Source organism: Penicillium canescens, assembly GCF_028828765.1.
Source record: "Penicillium canescens strain IBT 15451 chromosome Unknown utg000010l_segment0_segment0, whole genome shotgun sequence".
Taxonomy (NCBI): Eukaryota; Fungi; Ascomycota; class Eurotiomycetes; order Eurotiales; family Aspergillaceae; genus Penicillium; species Penicillium canescens.
This window is the reverse complement of record NW_026703972.1, coordinates 194,663-214,197: the sequence shown is the minus strand read 5'-3', so window position 1 is coordinate 214,197 and position 19,535 is coordinate 194,663. Positions and strand designations below refer to the sequence as shown.

The 19,535-nt window shown below is 47.8% G+C and overlaps 1 protein-coding gene across 1 annotated transcript; it reads right to left on the bottom strand.

Annotated features, from left to right (window-relative positions):
• Positions 1–5,934: 5,934 nt before the first annotated feature.
• N7446_012145 (uncharacterized protein) lies at positions 5,935–6,879 on the bottom strand (the record flags this gene model as incomplete). The annotated part of the gene is made up of 3 exons (XM_058520887.1): positions 5,935–5,949; positions 5,972–6,308; positions 6,395–6,879. The coding sequence occupies 3 exons, from the start codon at positions 6,877–6,879 to the stop codon at positions 5,935–5,937; spliced, it is 837 nt and encodes a 278-aa protein (XP_058366253.1).
• Positions 6,880–19,535: the final 12,656 nt, after the last annotated feature.

Genomic DNA, 19,535 nt, shown 5'->3' with positions numbered 1-19,535 from the left:
ACACTTGGGCCGTGGTCTGCAAAAGCGAGTGATATTTAATTTAGGTAACTCTCGTGATATGAAGCACTATCTGAAATGGAAATCTGCATCACCGTCGTTCAGATGGTTCGCAGTCACGATAACGTCACAATTAACTTCAACGAACTCTACTCGATTTAGGATCGAATGCATCAGGAATAGACTTGCAGGCCACCATTAGGGATATCATCTGCAATGTATGTTGTAAGGCTTCACCTGTCGCCCAATTCCTCATATAACTGAGTATCTGGGTGAACAACAAGTGAGATCGAGCATCAACGGTTGAGGTAACTGTTTACTGAACTATTCAACGCTGTTGAAAACCAGACCCGAGGGGTTATGAGTGCAATCACAGCAGCCTTGGTGTGACTTTGCCGGTCTATAAAGGGCTCTCGAGCAGAACTTTTCCTCCATTTCATTTCCACAGCCATGATGGACCATCCCACCTCGCCTTCCCCAATTGACCGGCCAGCCAAGAGACAGCGTCTGGTATCCCAAGATGGAGAAGATGATTCCAAGTTGGAAAACCACACACAAGAATCTTCAAACGGCACAATCGTCGAACCCAAGGTCGGTCATACCTGTTCCGCAGGAAATGAACAGAAACACTAATACTCTGCAGATCCCAGTGACACCTGGTGCCCTGACGGCGGAGTTTATGAAAATTCTACAATACAATGACACCCTCGCTACGCCAGCCCTGAAACTGCTCGACTTGTACTTTTGCCTATGGGAATGCTACGTGGTCAAATCTGCCGAGAAGATGCGACTTGAGGATGAGCAGCGACAGCTTCAAGAGTTGAATGAGTGGCTAGCAAGCGACAGCGACATCCTTCTGCAGCTTTGCGAGGAACAGAAATTGGTATTGTGGGATCGAAAACGAGCAATTCAGGCCCTTTGTAACGGCGTGGTTTCAGCCTTGCAAGCGAGTGATCCTCAAGCCTATCATGTTGATGGGAATTGATAAGGTCTCAGTATTGTTTGGCGCGCTTGGATAAGGACGCGTTTGGATATTTCTGCTATGTATTGGTGCTCTCTACCAGTTATTTTCGCTGATTATAGAGAATGCGAATGCAATTGCGGATGAAATTAATCGGGTTCTGTGACGAAGTGTCAACGTTCCACAGCTGTTGATATTTCCAGCGCTTGGTTTTCGAGACCTTAGGATCTGGCCGTAAAGCCCTCTCAACGTGCCCTGGTCTTTTATAATTGAAGATAAATAACATCTCTGCTCAGCTTGCGGCATCTTGTCCCTCCCAACCCGTTAAATGCTACTTTATACACTTCTTTAATTTCCCACCAGCAGATCCTGAATTGAAATGGACGAAATGAGCAAGTATGGTCTGTACATGTTTCTTCAATGCTTGTTTCGTGCTAGTGACTGTAATTTGGATCTCGACCTTCACGCTATCTGGCAGGCAGAAGTCTTCTGGTATATCGGCAACGCCCTCATGTCTTGCCACGGATCTGGATCCGCGACATATTATCTAGGATGAAACCGAGCCTGCAGAATATGGGACCGGGGGTCTCCCTTGAATGAATGTTTTTTAACCCCAATAACGACAATCTGTCCGGCTTCAAGTGGACGGGTCCAGATTCTCCGTTCATTTCTACTCAGACTAGCGATAATTTTTACATGTCAGCGTTCGCTTTTTTTTCCCGAAGAGGTGCAATAGATAGAGCATCGACTAGCTCGGTTTGGTTCAACATCTGGCGAGTCTATAGAAGAGCATATATTCTTTTTCCTTGGGTTGAAACGGCCCTGGGGAATCTGTGTCGGGTACGCAGGCAGGCAGTTGCTAGACACAGTCGCCCAGCATAGGATTGGTGAAATAGCCATTAGCTTCCGCATGACCTTATGGCCTAGTATGGAGCCTCTACCGCATTGCACGATGGCTATTCATGCCCTTCTTACTGTAAATACGTGCCAAATATAGAATGCTTCCATGCGGTAATTCTCTTTCAATTGCGGCTCTATCGTATTATCTCCAAGTTGTTAAAGTAAGACATAGGACAGATATGAACATGCAATGCTTCACTCTTCTCTTGCGTTGTCCAAAACCCCTAGTAGATTGAGTCTGCAAGGGTGATCCCAGTCATCGAGGATCCTAGTCAATCGACCCCGAGATGATTCCAGTGCCTGCTCAAAGAAGCGCAGCCGAGACCGCTGCTTGTCGTGGCGAAGCTGAAGTCCGTCCCTCTCTTTAGTCAGGTGTCTGCTAGCCTCCTTCAAGATCTGATTGCTCTGCTCTAGCTTCTGGCCATAGATGTGTTTGGACACGCACGACTCCCATAGGCGTCGATAGAGTCCGACAATTCGACCTGCTGGAAAGGCAAACTTGGGATCGTCGCGTTCGAGGTCTGCTAGCACCTTCAGAATAGGTTGAAATGGCTCGGTCGCCAAGGTACGTCTTGTTTCTGCTTCCTGTTGCGAGGGAGAGAGCTGCGACGGTCAGCAAGAGCATTGGAAGCTGAGCCGCCATACTTACCAGTGGAGGGGCATGATCAGAAGCCTCCTGCGAATTCTCTTTTTCAGAAACGATTGACAATGCACTGGGCTGTTGTTCTCCTTCTTTTTCCTGGTCTGGCGTGCTGTTAGGGGCATCCATCTTGATCGCAGGGGAAAGTCGAGTATCTGGGCAATAGCATGTCCACTAATTCTAGGAGGCTTTTATAGACTAGAGGACATCGGTGGCTAGGTACTCAGTCTCATTTTCACCATGAAAGTCAATCAGCGTAGTCAGCTTTTCAATCTCAGCACTCTGTTAGCAGTCCGTTTAATGATGGTGCTGGTGATCAGTCTCGTGGTGTTGATGGTTGGTGAATGTGCCTCATATTAGTGGCTTCCTGGTGATGAACGGTCCAGGAGATATATATTGAATCACAACGCATTTTCCACATTCGGTTGAGAGCTCAGAAATCCCAAAAGTAAATAGAGTACAATCTAGAGGACCGAAAAAGAAAATCGAAAAAACAAGGTATCTATCTTAACCATGATCACGAGTTCAAAAGTTGACTCCCGTCAACAAGGACGGCCAAGCTTCAACGGGTTGACGGGTTAAGTACCCGCGCCCGCGCGACCGCGGCCTGACGCTTCCTGCAGCCTAGACGGACAGAACCACACACAGCTCAGACAATCAACACTCGAGCGAGGCCAGCAAATTTCCATGTTCCTTAGATGAAAATGTGAGCGCTCTTGGTACAATCAAAGAATGAACAGCTTCATTGCCTCAATATTAAGACCGTAGATTCAACAGTGACCCAACGTTTCTTAACCGACTCACTTTGACTCATTTTCAACATGACTTTAGCATGTTTTCTCGATGAGCATCTAAGATCGCACCACGAATTTCGCTGCTAATAGTTGCGGTAGAATGAAGCCATGGGTTGCGACAGGCCTCACTTAGGATAGACATCGTGTTCAACGTTTGCTCTCTAGTAGAGCCCGCGTGCCACAGGAGCCGAGAAACCTATAAATACGTCCTCTTCCCCCAGCAATTTGTTCTCCATTACCATCACTTGGCTATGCAGAGTCGAGCAGGTCTTCGATTCCTGATAAGTTCTTCCCTTTGACCTACTGGAATTTCACTGTATTGACATCTATAGTTACATCGTGGACCGACAAGCTAGAAAGTGCTTGTAAGACGCGACGACCACCAGGTCCACTATGTCACTCATGCCAGCCGATCAAAGAAGCAGATTTGGGTTAGCTAGTCAAAGTACCTATGCGAACATCTGTCCACCATAGCAGCCGACTACTGTCCGCTCCTGAATATATCGATGCAAAAGAGCGGTCGAGGTAAGTCTGTCTCAGCGCGACCCTATCCGAGACTAGACTGACTTCAAAGACGATGCGAAACAAAGATCCATGCATTCCATCCAATATACACCAGCCACGGTGCCCTTTCCCGTGTCGTCTTTCAGAACATGTGAGTCATGCATTGCATCGCCGATCGACAAGCTAACGATGGACAGGAGACCGTTGACAGCGCACCAGACTGAGTCCGAACCAGCACTCCATCAGTGCTCCGCGCAGGGTCATGGCTTACACGCCATTTCTGGCCCTGTCACTTCAAACCATGCAACATGTCCTATGTGAAATACTGCAAACTAAGGCCGCGGGCAAACAACAGGACGCATAGGCTCCAGACGTTCGTTGTCCACGATGAAGTGAGTGGAATATCGCGCCTCTTGCTGCGCCGGGTCCAATGATTTGTGCCAACTCTGTGCCGGAGACACAAACACCACTGACATCTCTATGCGTCGTAGGAGCAGCCCATCGCCGACCGCGACAATTCTTGTGGCGAGTAACCTATTCCCGCCGAGTCAGATAAGACCCAGGGCGCGACGCGCGCCATCGCGTCTTCCCCTCCTCACCGCCTTCACACCATGAACAGCGGAGTGCCTCGACCTCTCGCTGTCTGCACGAAGCTGTCTCCTAATACAATTGTACAATTTTTTGTCACACGTGAGTTCGTCATGCGCCTTTGCCGTGTTGTGAACTTGTCGGTTCATCCAGCGCGACTTCTCGAAGCGAGAGCCGGAGAGTGTGACGAACCTGGATACAACATGGCATATTGGTGACTGTATCGCAGAACTGATTTGGCAGTGATCTTGTTGGTAAGCAGGTATGATCACGAATCTTGTTGATTATCTGTCTCAAGCATACGCTCGGATTTTTCATGAACGGCGTAAAGTACAGCACCTTGTCCAACTGAATCAACACTTGCTGACTCGGGTCTCACCACAGGAAGACGCCGTCAGATTCCCATCACCCGAATGCAAAGCGAGCAAATCTCTTATCTGCTCGACCTCCCCTACACCAATTCCATCTATGCTTTGTTTCTTCCACATGACTACTGGTGGCATCGACGAGTCGCTACCTCGACCTTCTCCCAGTCGATTTGGTTCATCAGATCATGCGTTGGTATGCCTACCTGATGCAGACCCAATGGAGCGCATAGCAGTGTCTGTCTCCCGGCATTTAAACCCTCTCATAGAATGGCCTACTTGCGGCTTGGATCCCTGGCGTCCAGTGGGTGACCATCGTTGTCCTCAGATAGCATCTAGCGTCTTTCGAGCCTGAAACCCCTAAGAGACCGGGAGAAGCCAATGCTTTGTCTAGCTAGAGCCATATTTTCGTACCGGCGAGGTTGTTAGTCGGGACTGCTTGCATGGAGAAGGTGAGGCAAAAGTCCCGTCATTTCTACCCGAATCAACTAACAATAGCCAGTCAGCTTCAAATCGATGGACAAGACCGAGGATGGACAAACGATTGAGAGGACCCATGACCCAAGAACCACGCCTGATAGAGTCCCCCTGATTCCTCTTCCTCTCCGGGTTGCTGAGCTTTTGGACATGTACGGGCGAGCGGGAACCACTCGAACATACACGGAGCTGCATGCTATCAGGATTGTTTGTCTTTTCCCTGTTAGACAGAAGCTTGGTAATTTGATTCCTAAGCCTGTGTTTTTCTATCCAAGCCTGAGCACTACGTGCAAAGCCCATACACCTTGAATGTCACAGCAGCTGGAGGTCAGTCAAGCCATCCAGTATCCTTCGTACATTGAGAACCTGTCTGACATATAGCAATTGGAGGCGCAAGCAGGTCTTGCCAGCAAACCACCGACTTCTCTACCTCCCGAGCTCACTGTCCTTTGAGCATCGATAATGTTTCCGCAAACCCATCTCGTCCGGACGTTATCTGGCATATCACTGTTCGAGCAACTTACCGTGAAGGTGGGTTTGATGTCTGCAACAGCACTACTAGAGCTATTGGGTTGTAGGACCTCCTGGACTCTCCCGTACAGCCTATACTTAATTTTCTACCCCCTAATAAGGCCTTATGCCATACATCGCTCTTAAACCGCTAAGCTGATCAACTATTCCCAGAATCATAGCTCCACTCCTGCCACGTCATGTCGCGTTGCACTCTAATCGTATTCAGCGGCACCTCATCCCCCGACGCAGCGTCCGGCTGGCTGACCTTCAACTGCACACTCTGTTTGCCCATGACTTCGCCCGGTGGACGCAAGGCCGAATTACTCACGTCATAACTCTTCAGGCCGGAACCACGTACGCCAGTCGTTCGTGTGCGTGTGCCGATCGAGCTCGCGAATTTTGAGGAGAGCATGACGAACAAGGGACGCAGGGTGGGCATGCAGGCCGAGATGATGCCGCTGGAGCACTCAATGAGACACCAGGTGCAAGCCTTGGCGAGGGTCCAGGGGGTGTCGATGGGTTGGAATTCGAAGAGTGTGGAGAAGCGGTAGGCGCTGGTGAAGACGACGCTGTGGAAGTGAGATGCTTGTTAGTACAGTCTGCTACTCAAGCTTTGAAACTTGTCTATTTTCGAGGGAGGGGAGGGGAGACAAACAAACTGCCCAGCAGAAATACCGCAATTACCGATAGCCGATGCGTTACAGTCGCATGAAGCCCCCAGACAGCGTGCACTGGCAGAGCCAAGATAGCGATGTCGGTTAGGATATTCGGCACTGCGTTTCCGATGAACGAGCCCTTGAGGTTGATGCAAGTACCCGACAGGGTAGGGTTCCAGGCCTTTGCGAGCGGGGTACACTGAAACACGCTCACGCAGATGATTGCGACAACCCATCCGATGACGATGCTGCCCAGGATGATTGCGGCGATGCGAAATCCTCTTGTGGGGAAGATACGAGCATACATGAGCAAGATGGAGATCTTAATGATTCCCACTGTCATGCAGTATACGCATTCGAAAGACATCAGAAGCTGGTAAATGTCAATTTGCGGGTCTGAATTGGTGTCTGGTTTTCGCTTTGATCGTACCTTGGCAATTATCACGATGTTTCCTTCTGGCAATACATCGGCGTGTCGGCCCATGCCAAAGTGAATCACTGCGATGTGTCAGTCACTTACAATGCACGGCTATACCTGCGAAAGGGGCTGTCTCACTCGCCAGATTAATTCCACAAGTCGCGAACAGGAAGTACTGAAATCAATCGATGGCACTTACCAACGAAAGCAGTATCACATACATACCCGTTCAAAAGTATGTTCCCACTCCACTTTTTCGGGTCCCCTCTCAAAATATATATATCACTTACACTGTATATAGCACCACCATTTTATGGTCTATAATGCTATAATTAAAAATTGAGGTTGCTTAATAATAGCACAATAAAAAATTCGCTTAATATTTTGTATAATACCCCTTGGCCTTCCGTACTGCTTTCAAACGTCTTCCCATACTCAATATCAGCGCATCTATCTTTGCTTGATCTAATGCCTTCCAAGCTTCCACTAGGCATTTTTTAAAATAAAGCCAGTCTATCTCCTTTCTTCCTTGTCCAATAAGCTCTGGAAACATTGCAAAAAGCTTCAATTTTAACCAACGCCAGACCGGTTCAATTGGGTTTAAATCAGGTGAGTGCGCGGGCCAATCCTCGACGTATACTCCGTGCCATTCAAACCATTCTTGCGTCGCCACCGCTAAATGAATCTTTGCGTTATCTTGCTGAAATACTAAATCAGGGGTATAGATTGGCATCAGACCTTTTTCAAGCGCTTTAATATACGATTTTGAAGTATAATCCCTCCCCGAAGGCGATTCTTCGTCCCGTTCCATGATAATTAATTATGTCCGACTACCTAGCCAGATTCCGGCCCAAACCATTTGCGAAATATCTTTAACGTGTACTTTAGCATTCACAAGGTCGCGGCGAAGACCTTCGGAGTCCGTACGAAAGCACTATTGTGGTCCAAAGTTCGAGGTTCGCTGCACCGAACACTCGTCCGAGAAGATCCACGATTGGAAGCTTTCACGCCGCCATTTTCGCGTAAATCTTAGCCGTTTCCTTGCAAGAGAGGGCTTAATTGGTATCTTCCTTTTTGAACGCCGTTTTCCGAGACCGTATTGCTTTAAAACTCGCTGTATAGTGGACCGAGACGGATGACCGGGTGTCGCAGCACTAAGCTGTTTATAGGTCCAAAAGGGGTGGCGGCGCGCTTGTAAATAGAGGCAAGTGGAAGCTCGAGAGCTTAGCATAGGAGGACGGCCGGTTCGGGGAAGGCTTTCAAATAATTGATGCTCCTCGAAGCGTTTCAACGTATTGTAGATCGTCCGACGGCTACATTCGAATTCATTAGCTAGCTTTGACTGCGAAATGCCGTTCTTATGGCCAAATACAATAGCTGACCTTTGCTCAGTAGATAGTTCGGCCGTTTTACGACGTTTTGAACTTATTTCCATTGAAATCGGACATGTAGGAGAGGTGTAGGAAGAAAAATAGAAAGGTGGGTTGGTTGCCGGGTCAAATTGTAGTGGGGCAGTGGGAAGATATTTTTGACTAGTATCTGTAGTCATCAGCACCAATCCGCAGGCCTTTCTTCCAACGAGCCAAAAACCGCAGAATGACAAAAACCACACCCAGAACAGTCATGGAGATGGTGCCTGCTCGATACTCTCCTTGACGACTCTCATAGATATCCGCAGTCGCCATGCTGGTCCGACTCTCGCGACGCTTAGTTAACCACGCTAAGCACCTAATCTAGTGCATGGTTCCCTGTTGAAACCTGCAGGGAAAGAAAATGAAGTGTGCAGAACTACTCGGCCCAACAGTCCACACAATATGTTGCGGTCTTCAGTACCGAAATTAATCCAACGTCGAATCACTTAATGAATCCTTCCAACGGGATTCCCCACTGCAATCTCCGAAGAAACCACTGACCAAGCAGCTGTTAAAGGCTTAGAGCCACATGGGTGGTCCAGGAACGGGTGAGGCACGTTATCGGTAGATACACCTAAATTTAATTGCCACCCATAAAAATCAAATTTAGTAGAGTCTGTAAATAAGTGTCGCGATCCGTACTGTATCCGGCCAATTGGAGATATCAATGACTCTGTATTTCCATTACCCCTATTTCTCGCTATTTATGGGTGTCGGAACGTGGTCGTTACAGTACGGACTAGTACGGGCATAGCCAATTGAGTACTTGAGAGTGTTATACTATAGAAAGTGCAGAATAAATAGGGGATGAGCTTAGCAAGGTCGTTGAAGCCTTAATGATCATCAGGCAGAGGGGGTGCTGAATATTCTCGGGCGCACTAGTAACATTTCGACCCTCTTTTGTTGACATTACCAAAAAGTTAAATCAGTTTAGCAAGCTGATTGGTCAGTCACTATCGTAGATCTGGTCAGCTTTAATTCCTTCTAGAACGCCTCAAATCTCAATCGGGAATTTGGGCTCATTGAAGCGAGGGAACTTTCGTCTTTGCCATTGGTGGCTGATAAGGTCCTATACCGCGTAATACTGGTCGACCCCTATCTTTTTGACCTTTTTGCGTGCAGCGTGTGCATTCAACACGCAAGCCTCACATTGCCACCCAAACCAAGAACGCTAGCCCTTCATGCTTATAACAGCGGAGAAGGCGAAGGAAGCTACGATGCGAGAGACGGGTGATTGCATTGAGGAGGGGCCGTGCTTCCACGCCCTCCACGAGCAGCTGGACATGGACCAGCTCCCCTTTGTTCTCACGGTGCCTGGCGAGAAAAATATGCCGCTTGGGGAAAATTTCGATGCCCTTCTCATAGTCAGCATATGGGTCTAAAACTGGGAATTGTGGCCTGCGAGAGGAAAGAGACCCGGTGTGGGAGAGGGTTGTGTATGGAGTAGACTTCCACTCTGAGATTTCAGGGACTGACAGAAAGCCACAGCGCATGTTTCTCCGAAGCTAGGCGGGGAAAATGGCGGAAGCGATGGCTACGAATAGGCTGATGATGAAACAAAGCAGCCAGCTTGGCCTCGTGAATATTAATGCCGCTTGAACTCGAGCGCACTGTTCACTGTCAATTCAGCTGTGCCAGCATTTCTCGACATCGGCGCTGTCGAATATATCTTGTGATAGGCCAGAAAGAGGACCCAGCCGATTTGCAACAGCTCTCATTGCTGATGTAAGTTGCTCACGGAGGCAATTCCGTCTTAATTTTAACCCCAGGCCCAATTCGCCGAGAAAGTTGTTGCGGGCATCCGCTCTGGATGGCGGCCCATTTACTGAAGACGGAAGCACGAGGGGTTCTTGCGCTCATCGCCCGATGTAAGCCTCATATAATGCACATTCTGGGAATTGGAACTGAAAGATCACAGTTTCAAATCGAATCTCCGCTTGATGCACTATCCGACTGCGAAGAGGAGACCTGACTTGCTGTAGCGTTTACGAAGGGCCTCGCTCTTTGACTTGGAATGAGAACGACTATAGTTGACTCTAGATACAAGACGTAGCGCAAGGCAGCAGAAGGAAGGTAGCTTCCTCGCGTTCAGGAAAACCCATATACAGTGACTGGCCATAAGTTTTGACATCCTCCTTAGACCCACTTTCATACCGCTTTTCTCTTTAGCCGACACCGCCTAGTATGACACGCTAGCTACGCATCGCTATTTCTCGCGATTTTAGCCATTCTAGCTATTTTTATAATACTATTTCCATGAAGCTTACCTTTCAAAACCTGCTATTTTGAATATGGCTCCACGCTCAGAACTTACACCTGCTTTACGCGAGAGGATCTGTAAGCTTCATACGGTTGCTCATTGGGGTTATAAACGTATCCATAAGAGATACCCCTGGATTTCACTTTCGGGGATCCGGTAAACGATTTTTAGAAGAGCATGAAAGACGCGCTGGTGTCTCAAAGCCGCGTGCTGGCCGACCGAAGAAGCTTAATCAAGCCGATAAGGTACGCGTTTAAGATACGATCCACCGGAACCCTCGCGTTACACATGAAGACCTTCTTACTGAGGTCTCTTATAAAGTGAAAATGAAATCAACTCGACGGCTTTTGAACGCTGAAAACCTCCGGAAATGGTGATGTAGCTGGCAACCTTATTTAACTGAGGAACATGCTTTTAAACGGCTTCAATGGGCTTTTCGCTATCAACACTATACTCCTGAAGATTGGGCTCGCGTCTTTTGGTCTGATGAATGTACGGTGGAGCGTGGAATTGGTGTCAGTCGAGAATGGACATTTACTCAGCCAAAAGACCAGCCAAAACTTGGACAAGTTCAAGGCCTTCCATAACGGGGAAAGCAAGTTAAGCAGATGTTTTGGGCTGCTTTCTCGGGCGCTACCCGTCGAACTGATTTGATTCCGCTATTCGGCGATCCAGAATCAGAGCGTGGAGGTGTGAATAGCATCGTTATCCGGGAACTATACCTCCGAATCCTATCTACCCTAATATCGAACGAAGGGTCGATTTTTCAGCATGATAATGCGCCAACGCATACTGCCTACGTCGTCCGAGAAGCTCTACGGGACTTGGAGAGTGAGGCCACAGACTAGCCACCGCATTCGCCTAATTTAAACCCAATTAAGAACTTCTAGGCGTTCATGAATCCCGAGATCTATAATTTTCGGCCTAATCTTATTGATATGAAGAATAATAAGCAGACTAAGGCTATTTTAGTGGCAACGGCACAGATTGCATGGGACCAGTTAAACCTAGAGCACCTAAAGCATCTCCCTCTGAAACGATGCCGCATCGGGTGCAAGCCATTATTGATAGCCGTGGATGGGGTATACAAAGTATTAGTTAATAGCATTGAGCTTTTAACGTATTCCACACGCGAGTGGATCACCGCAAAACGCATAATAAATGCGATAAATTACCGCTTTATATCTTAACAGCAACGTTTTTATTTTATCTCATTGCTTACCGATAGCTATTGATAAGACTTATAAGCACTATGTTTCAGTTTTAAAGGAATCAAAACGCCATCCTATCATCATGTCGAAAATTACTGAAAATTACACCGCTATGAGCTAAAAATATATATTTCTCAATCACGACGTCATAAGAATTCTCCAAAACCTCTAAAGAGGCTAGATATCATCTAAAAAGCATTGCGCTGTAAGGAAGACCCCCTGTAGACCATGATTGTGGAGATATAAAGTTGTAATTTATCTCTCTTACTATGTGTTTTGCGGTGATCCACTCGCATATGAAATACGTTAACTTAAAACCGGCAGAAAGTTCCGTAATTAGCTGTGGGTCTAAAGGGGCGTTAAAGTTTATGAGCAGTTGCTACGGTATCGTATTATTTTGGCTTAAGCTTCTCTAAGCCTTGCTGGGCGTCTCTTTTACTCCACCATTCATCGCGACTCACTCCTGTTTTTTTCCCTCCCGTCAGACAGGATGCCGCGGAGATTGCAGCAATTAAAAGATTACGCATGAGAATTAATTTCAATCAGCGATAACCTATCATTGATTTGCGATTCGGCAACCCATCCATTGATTGCAGTTCAGTTTATTTCCGCGCTAACGTCGACAGACATCAGTATCTGCTGACCACTAGTACGACCGGTATGGGCCAGGCTAATTGGAGTTGGATGTCCTTCGAGTTAGAGCTTGTTCTCTTGGAAATTCATTTTGTCACTGAGGGGAGCCTACACCAGACCTGTGAACTAGACTATACCAACTTGTGAACAGCATCGGCTGTAGCATGGCATTCACGCCTATACAGGAGCTTGGGAGCCTGGTGGGGGAAGAGATGAAGATGTCTTTTCTGTAGAACCCGCCAGGAAGAGCCAATGAAGCCAGACCTGCGCTTGTTAGAACCGAGCAAACAATACGAAACGATGCCAGATGCATGGGCGAGAAATTAAGCCGACTTATCCGTTACCCCTCTTCGCAGTATACACTAAGTGTTAAGAGGGATGGACAGTTCGAACTGGATCCGAATTGGATATACTTTCATAGATGAACTAAGACATCTGCTATGCGTTGAATCCCGCACCAATCAACTTAGATTGAGCTGGTTCTTGATGATTTTTATACTTCAGTCTAATTAAAGCGGCTAGCTTGCGGTTTTTTGCAAGAGTAAGCTGAACGAGGTATCAACTAGTATCGCCCAGATTCATTAGAGTTTGGATCATTCCCTGAGGGTTGCGGCTAGTCTTGGTAGAGCTCCTTCCCAATCCGGTGTAGCCCCACTTAGTCAGCTATTTAAATTGTCGGGCGGCATAGCTACCAAATCAGATAATCGTAATCCAGATATTGTCAAGTCCGAGATCTACTGTCCTATTGGCAGTCAAGACGCAGTGCTTTACTTTCAGACCTCCTACTGCATTCTCTCATGGATCTCAGGTTCTAGACTTCTGGATGATGACCTACACTAGTATTATCGAGGGAGCATCTATTATCTGACGCTGGATTGACTCTCACTACAGGAAATCTAGCAGTTGTTGGACATAGGTACACAGTACCTGCCTCATATTTGGTATGCCAGTAGGTAGAGGGTCTACATTAGTCTTTGAATAGTATCGTCGCGGCGTGGTATTCGAAGTGACCCCGCTCCAGCTCGTCCTAGTCTTGGCTCCACTTCCGCGGAGGATATATTATCTCTGTATCACAGAATGGCATTCAAGCCTCCTGGACTGCGGTTCTCTCTTCAAGAGTCCACCTCCCTTTACGTTCACTACTCTCCCACTTCCCCTCCCTCTTCCGGACCCCATCGTTTGTCGTCCAATATGGCTGTTGCCAGAGACATCGTGGCCATCCTCATGGATGAATTAACTGAAGAAAAGATAAAAAGAGCGGATGATGCGAGACACGTTAAGGTATCCTTGCTTACATGAGTAGGGAAAAGGGGGGATGAGAGTCCCCGATTCTCGAAGTCTCGAGATTTATTTTGCTACTGGAATTATATAGAAATACACATATTAAGTACTGTGCAATGGGTCTCATTGGCTTATTCTAGTACTAGTGCATACTGCATCTCCGAGGTTCCAGTTTCCAGATTTTAAGTCAGATCAAAGACCCACTCAGACCCCAGAATTTAAAGGCGGCGAACAGCTCGTTGGGACGTATCTCGCTGCCCCTAGCTATTCCAAAACTTGTCGTTAGGCAACATTAAGAATCGCTGTACAGTCCAACGGCAAACTCTTCATTTAGTTCCTTTTTCATTTGGACTTTTTTAGGTGCAGTAAGACAGGTCGACTTCTTCATTACGCATCGAATGGACCCTGCGCCAAAGCCTACCTACCGAGACAAATTGTTCATATCAACGATTCGAATTCTAAAAATTGTGAAATGTTTAGGCTCTGTTGAGGCGATCAATAGTGCCTCTCTTGAGGATGGGATTCTCGCACTACATGACACGTTGCTGCTTTCTCGGCGCGAAGATGTTTCGCTGCTTACCCCATTTTATTTGGTCTGTCTCGAAGTCTGCCAAAGTTTCGTCATTTCAGTCACTCCTGATATGAACGCGTCAGATCTCAAAAATGTTTCCGTCAGTGGATACAACTCGGAACAATTGACTCCCATACTTTTGGATCTGTTCCATGCGCTCAGCACTTTTGTCAATTTTATATGCTGGTAGGTAAAGACAGACGAGTTCGAATGATTATTGACCGCTAAATTAGTGTACCACGCAAACTCAGTGAAGGTACCAAGGAGCGATGCTTGAGATGCGTCGCTCGCGCGGTCCGCGATCTTTATAAACACAAAGCCCATCTCGAAACTCTCTGCGACTCTGAATCTGTTTTACTACAACGTTTCGCTACGACCTACTGCCTGATGATGTTCCTTGATTGTCTATGCGCAGTTGGCATCGATACATATGGTGAAAGTTTCTGTGATTGCGTTCGGTATGGAAGCAATCGGACTTCATCAAGACTCGATGATATTGTTGGTATAAGGGTGGGAAAGCATGTTTTGGAACACTTCACCAATCTGGGTGAGCCTTTACTGGAAGAGATTTCTTGGAGGCGCGGTTTGAGTGATGATCCGATATTGCAAGACCTTTCGAATAGATATGAGGATTTGGAAAGACGTTTCCGGGCCGCTATGAAACAATTGGGACATGACGAAGTACTAGTGTCACGCGAAATTATCACGAGAGGATACCGGCTAGAATTCAGTGTGATGAATAGCGCGGCATTGAAACACTGAGGACATTGACTAAACACAAACAAATGCACGCAATAAACGAGAATTCTCCTGTGAAGTACGAATTTAGAAGAGCTTTCGTTAAATACGGGTCAAGTGACACAGCAGCTCCTGGGTGGATCTTGATCAGGGCCTCACGTATACATAGAGTTGAACAGTATCTCGGAATCAAAAGATCATTATCCAAGACAACTATAGTTGACTCCGAATACAAGACGTAGCGCGGGGAAGCACAAGAAAGGTAACTTCCTTGCGTGCAGATGTCCCCCCAATAGTATTTCCAATTTTACCATGCTTCATGTATATTCCTGAGTCTTTTCTCGCCTGTCTGGTAGCCTGTGGCGCCACTCGAAACAATGGTAAAGTTAGCATAAGGCTGTGTACACATACGTCTTCAGTCAAACATCAGTAGCCATTCAAGATCACCCCATACGTACCATGATTTACAACTGAGATTGTACCAGAACATACGGGATCATTCGTAAATCCATTCCACAAAGGATATTCTATGCTTTTTTACTGTAATCACTCGGAAAGTTTTTAAGCTTCTGTACATGCGGTAATTCCCTTCCAATTTCAACTCGTTGTATTATCCAAGCTGGGAAAGTAAGACATAGCACAGTCATGAATATGCAATCTTTCAACCTTCTCTTGCCATGTCTGGCAGCCCTGCCAGATTGAGTCTGGAAGGGTGGTTCCATTCCCCGAGTACCCCAATCAGTCGGCCCCGAGATTATTCCAGTGCCTGCTCAAAGAAGCGCAGCCGAGACAGCTGCTTGTCGTGGTGAAGCTGAAGACCGTCCCTCTCTTTAAGCAGGTGTGTGCTAGCCTCCTTCAAGGTCTGATTGCTCTGCCCTACCTTCTAGCCATTGATATGCTTGGAAACACAGAAAGTCGAGCCGCAGGAAAAGGCGAACTGGGATCGTCACGTTCGAGGTTTGCTAGAACATTCAAAATAGGTTGAAAGGGCTCGGTCGCCAAGGTATGCCTTGTTTCTGCTTCCAATTGCGAAGGGCATAGCTGCGGTAGTCAGAAAGGGCATCTGAAGCTGAGCTGTTCCATTTACCAATGAAGGAGAAGGAGAATGATCAGTCTTGCGAGCTGTTTGGAGCATCCATATATATATATATGTTTCTCGTAAGAGAAAGTCCAGGATCCGGGCAATACCACCTCTATCAATCCTTGGTGTCTTTTATAGAATAATATACAAACGCAGGTGGTTATGTACTCAGTTTCATTGTCACCATGAAAGTCAATCAACGCAGTCAGATTTTTGACTAAAATCTGAAGGTTTTTCAGCAGGCTATTGGTAGTCCATTCGATGATGCTGATGGTGATCAAGACGCGGTGTTGAGGGTTATTGAGTGTATCTTATATTCAGTGGATCACTGGTGATGATAGCTCCTTCAGGAACTACATATTTTATCGCAAGTCTCTTTCCACATTCGTTGGAAGCGTCAGAAATCCCCTGCTTAAAATCTTAAATCGTCCACAAGGACAATTATGACATTTAAATGTTGTGGGCTGAAGCGGTCATGCCAGCCTTTGAATGCATGGTCACAATTATCTCTTCGCGAGTCAGCCTTATCGGCACCGGCTCCTAGGAGCACCGTGGATGTCAATATTGCCTCAAACGTGGTATGACGGTAAGAGATCTCAGCAGATTAGCAATATCCTCAGAGTGGCTGTGTCTCCCCACTAAGCCATGAGCCTACATCGCTTCTCACTTGGAACGTTACGTCAGGTATCATCTCCTGCTATTCTGGAGCCTGATCATCCTCTCGCATATTTGCTTGGATTTCTGCTGGGTATTTATGACAGGGAGCTGAGAAGCTCCACCATCGCTTCATTTCCATACCGAGCTGCCCATGATAGTGGTGTCCGATGATTATTGTCCACCGAGTCCACCTCCACATCATCTCGCTCAATCAGTAGCTTCGCCACCGCTTCGAGTCCATACTCGGCTGCAAAAGGCAGTGACCCGGCCGCATAAGACAGTGGTGTCCGACCGTATTTATCCTTCGAGTCTGCCTCCACATCACCTCGCTCAACCAGTAGTTTCACCACCGCTTCATGTCCAACCCCAGCTGCAAATGATAGTGGTGTCCGGCCATCATTATCTTTCGAGTCCGCCTCCACATCGTCTCGCTCCAGAAGCAGCTTCACCACCGCTTCACGTCCATCCCAAGCTGCGTACGATAGCGGTGTTCGACCCTCATTGTCCTTCGAGTCCGCGTCAGTATCATCTCGCTCCAGGAGCAGCTTCACCACCGCTTCATATCCATTCAAAGCAGCACACGACAGTGGTGTCTGACCGCACTTATCCTTCGAGTCCGCCTCCACATCATCTCGCTCAATCAGTAGCTTCACCACTTCTTCATATCCACACTCAGCTGCCCATAATAGTGGTGTCCGATCATTATTGTCCATCGAGTCCACCTCCACATCATCTCGCTCAACCAGTAGCTTCACAACCGCTTCACGTTTATACTCAGTTGCAAAAGACAGTGACCCAGCCGCATAAGACAGTGGTGTTCGACCCTCATTATTCTTCGAGTCTGCCTCCACATCATCTCGCTCAACCAGTAGCTTCACCACCGCTTCATGTCCACCCCCAGCTGCAAATGATAGTGGTGTCCGGCCTTCATTATCTTTCGAGTCCGCCTCCACATCGTCTTGCTCCAGAAGCAGCTTCACTACCGCTTCGCGTCCATCCCAAGCTGCGTACGATAGCGGTGTTCGACCCCCATTGTCCTTCGAGTCCGCGTCAATATCATCTCGCTCCAGAAGCAGCTTCACCACTGCTTCATTTCCACACCGAGCTGCCCATAATAGTAGTGTCCGGCCATTATTATCCTTCGAGTCCGCCTCCACATCATCTCGTTCAACCAATAGCTTCACCAATTCTTCATGTCCAAACAGAGCTGCATACCACAGCGGTGTCAAACCACCATTATCCTTCGAGTCCGCGTCAGTATCATCTCGCTCCAGGAGCAGCTTCACCACTGCTTCATATCCATTCAAAGCAGCACACGACAGCGGTGTCCGACCGTACTTATCCTTCGAGTCCGCCTCCACATCGTCTCGCTCCAGTAGCAGCTTCACCACTTCCTTATGTCCACGCTCAGCTGCGTGAAAAAGTGGCGTTTGACCATTCTTGTTCTTTGAGTCCGCCTTCACATCGTCTCGCTCCAGAAGCAGCTTCACCACCGCTTCACGTCCATACAGAGCTGCGAGAGAGAGTGGCGTCTGACCATTCTTGTTTTTCGAGTCCGCCTCCACATCGTCTCGCTCCAGAAGCAGCTTCACCACCGCTTCACGTCCATACAGAGCTGCAAGAGACAGTGGCGTTTGACCGTTCTTGTTCTTCGGGTCCACTTGAGTACTACTTTTCGCTAATAGCAGCTCTTTCAGTCTGCCCTCAGCTTCTTCTGCGAGAAGGTGTAAGATTGTATTTCCTTCTTCATCCTGAACAGAAGTGTGTCGGAACGTCAAGACTCGGACGAGGTCAGGAACGGCGCGTAAGAGTGATAACTGGTCACGGGGGTTGAGATTCTCCGCCGTGAGGAGAATGATCTCTCTCGGGAGATAAGCACCATCTTTTGGCGTTCTCATCGTCTAGCGCATGAGAGATACGGAAAGATAATAAGTGTGGCCTTCTTCTTGTCACGCTTAGAGACGTCGTTAACCTTGAGCGCTGTTTGGGAATAATGTGTTTGTTAGCAGAGGTTCGGGGCATCCCGTTTTGTTATATGGTTGTATTCCTGCTCATCCCAGATATCTGCTCCATTCCACTTTCTCGGGATGATAGATACGGAGAAATTTGGACGTGATAACGTACTCAGCGGCGGGCTTTGCTTGAACTTGTCAGCCTTGACAAAGTCCTCCAAAGCAAAGCGAGAGTGGATGTGAAACGCCAGCAGCGGACCTTGCCTTTTCCCAGGGCAAAGTTGACAAGCTTTCTCTAAGCATTTCTAGGGCTGGAACCTCGTGGAAAGATCAACTGTGGCTCAACGAATCGAGCAATCGCGCTGCCCGAGTTACGCCGCCTGATGGTGGGTCAGCAGGCATTGGACGGAACGGCCGAGGACAAAAAGTCAATTTGCTTCAGCCGCTGTGTGAGGACACACCCACCCCGGGTGCCTCTCCATTCGGCTGCCTGTATTCCTGTGGTCTGTACCGCTGTAGCCACAAATCCTATCTGCGTGTTCCCAACAACATTCGTGCAAAACACCGGTTTCTGTCTCAAGTATCTTCAATCATAGACCAACAAGTCATCGTCCTCAGGAGTTGCCAACGGAATAAAGAAGACATCTCACATCTACGACCCCCCCGAGGGTGACAGCTACAACCAGAGCCCCAATCCAAACTCCAACGACCTGACCACCAACGAGGACTTCAACGGCCTCGTCAACAGTCGGACCGTGCGAGAAAGCGACTCGCAGACACTGCGAAACGCAGCCTCGAACGTCTTGAGGCAAATAGCCAGCGATGCTCCTACCGAAAACGACGGTCACGGCAAGGCCACTTACCGCTGGCTCAGCGTCAATTGATCGTGGCCAGACCCTAAGGGCGGTCTGCAAATATCCGCAACC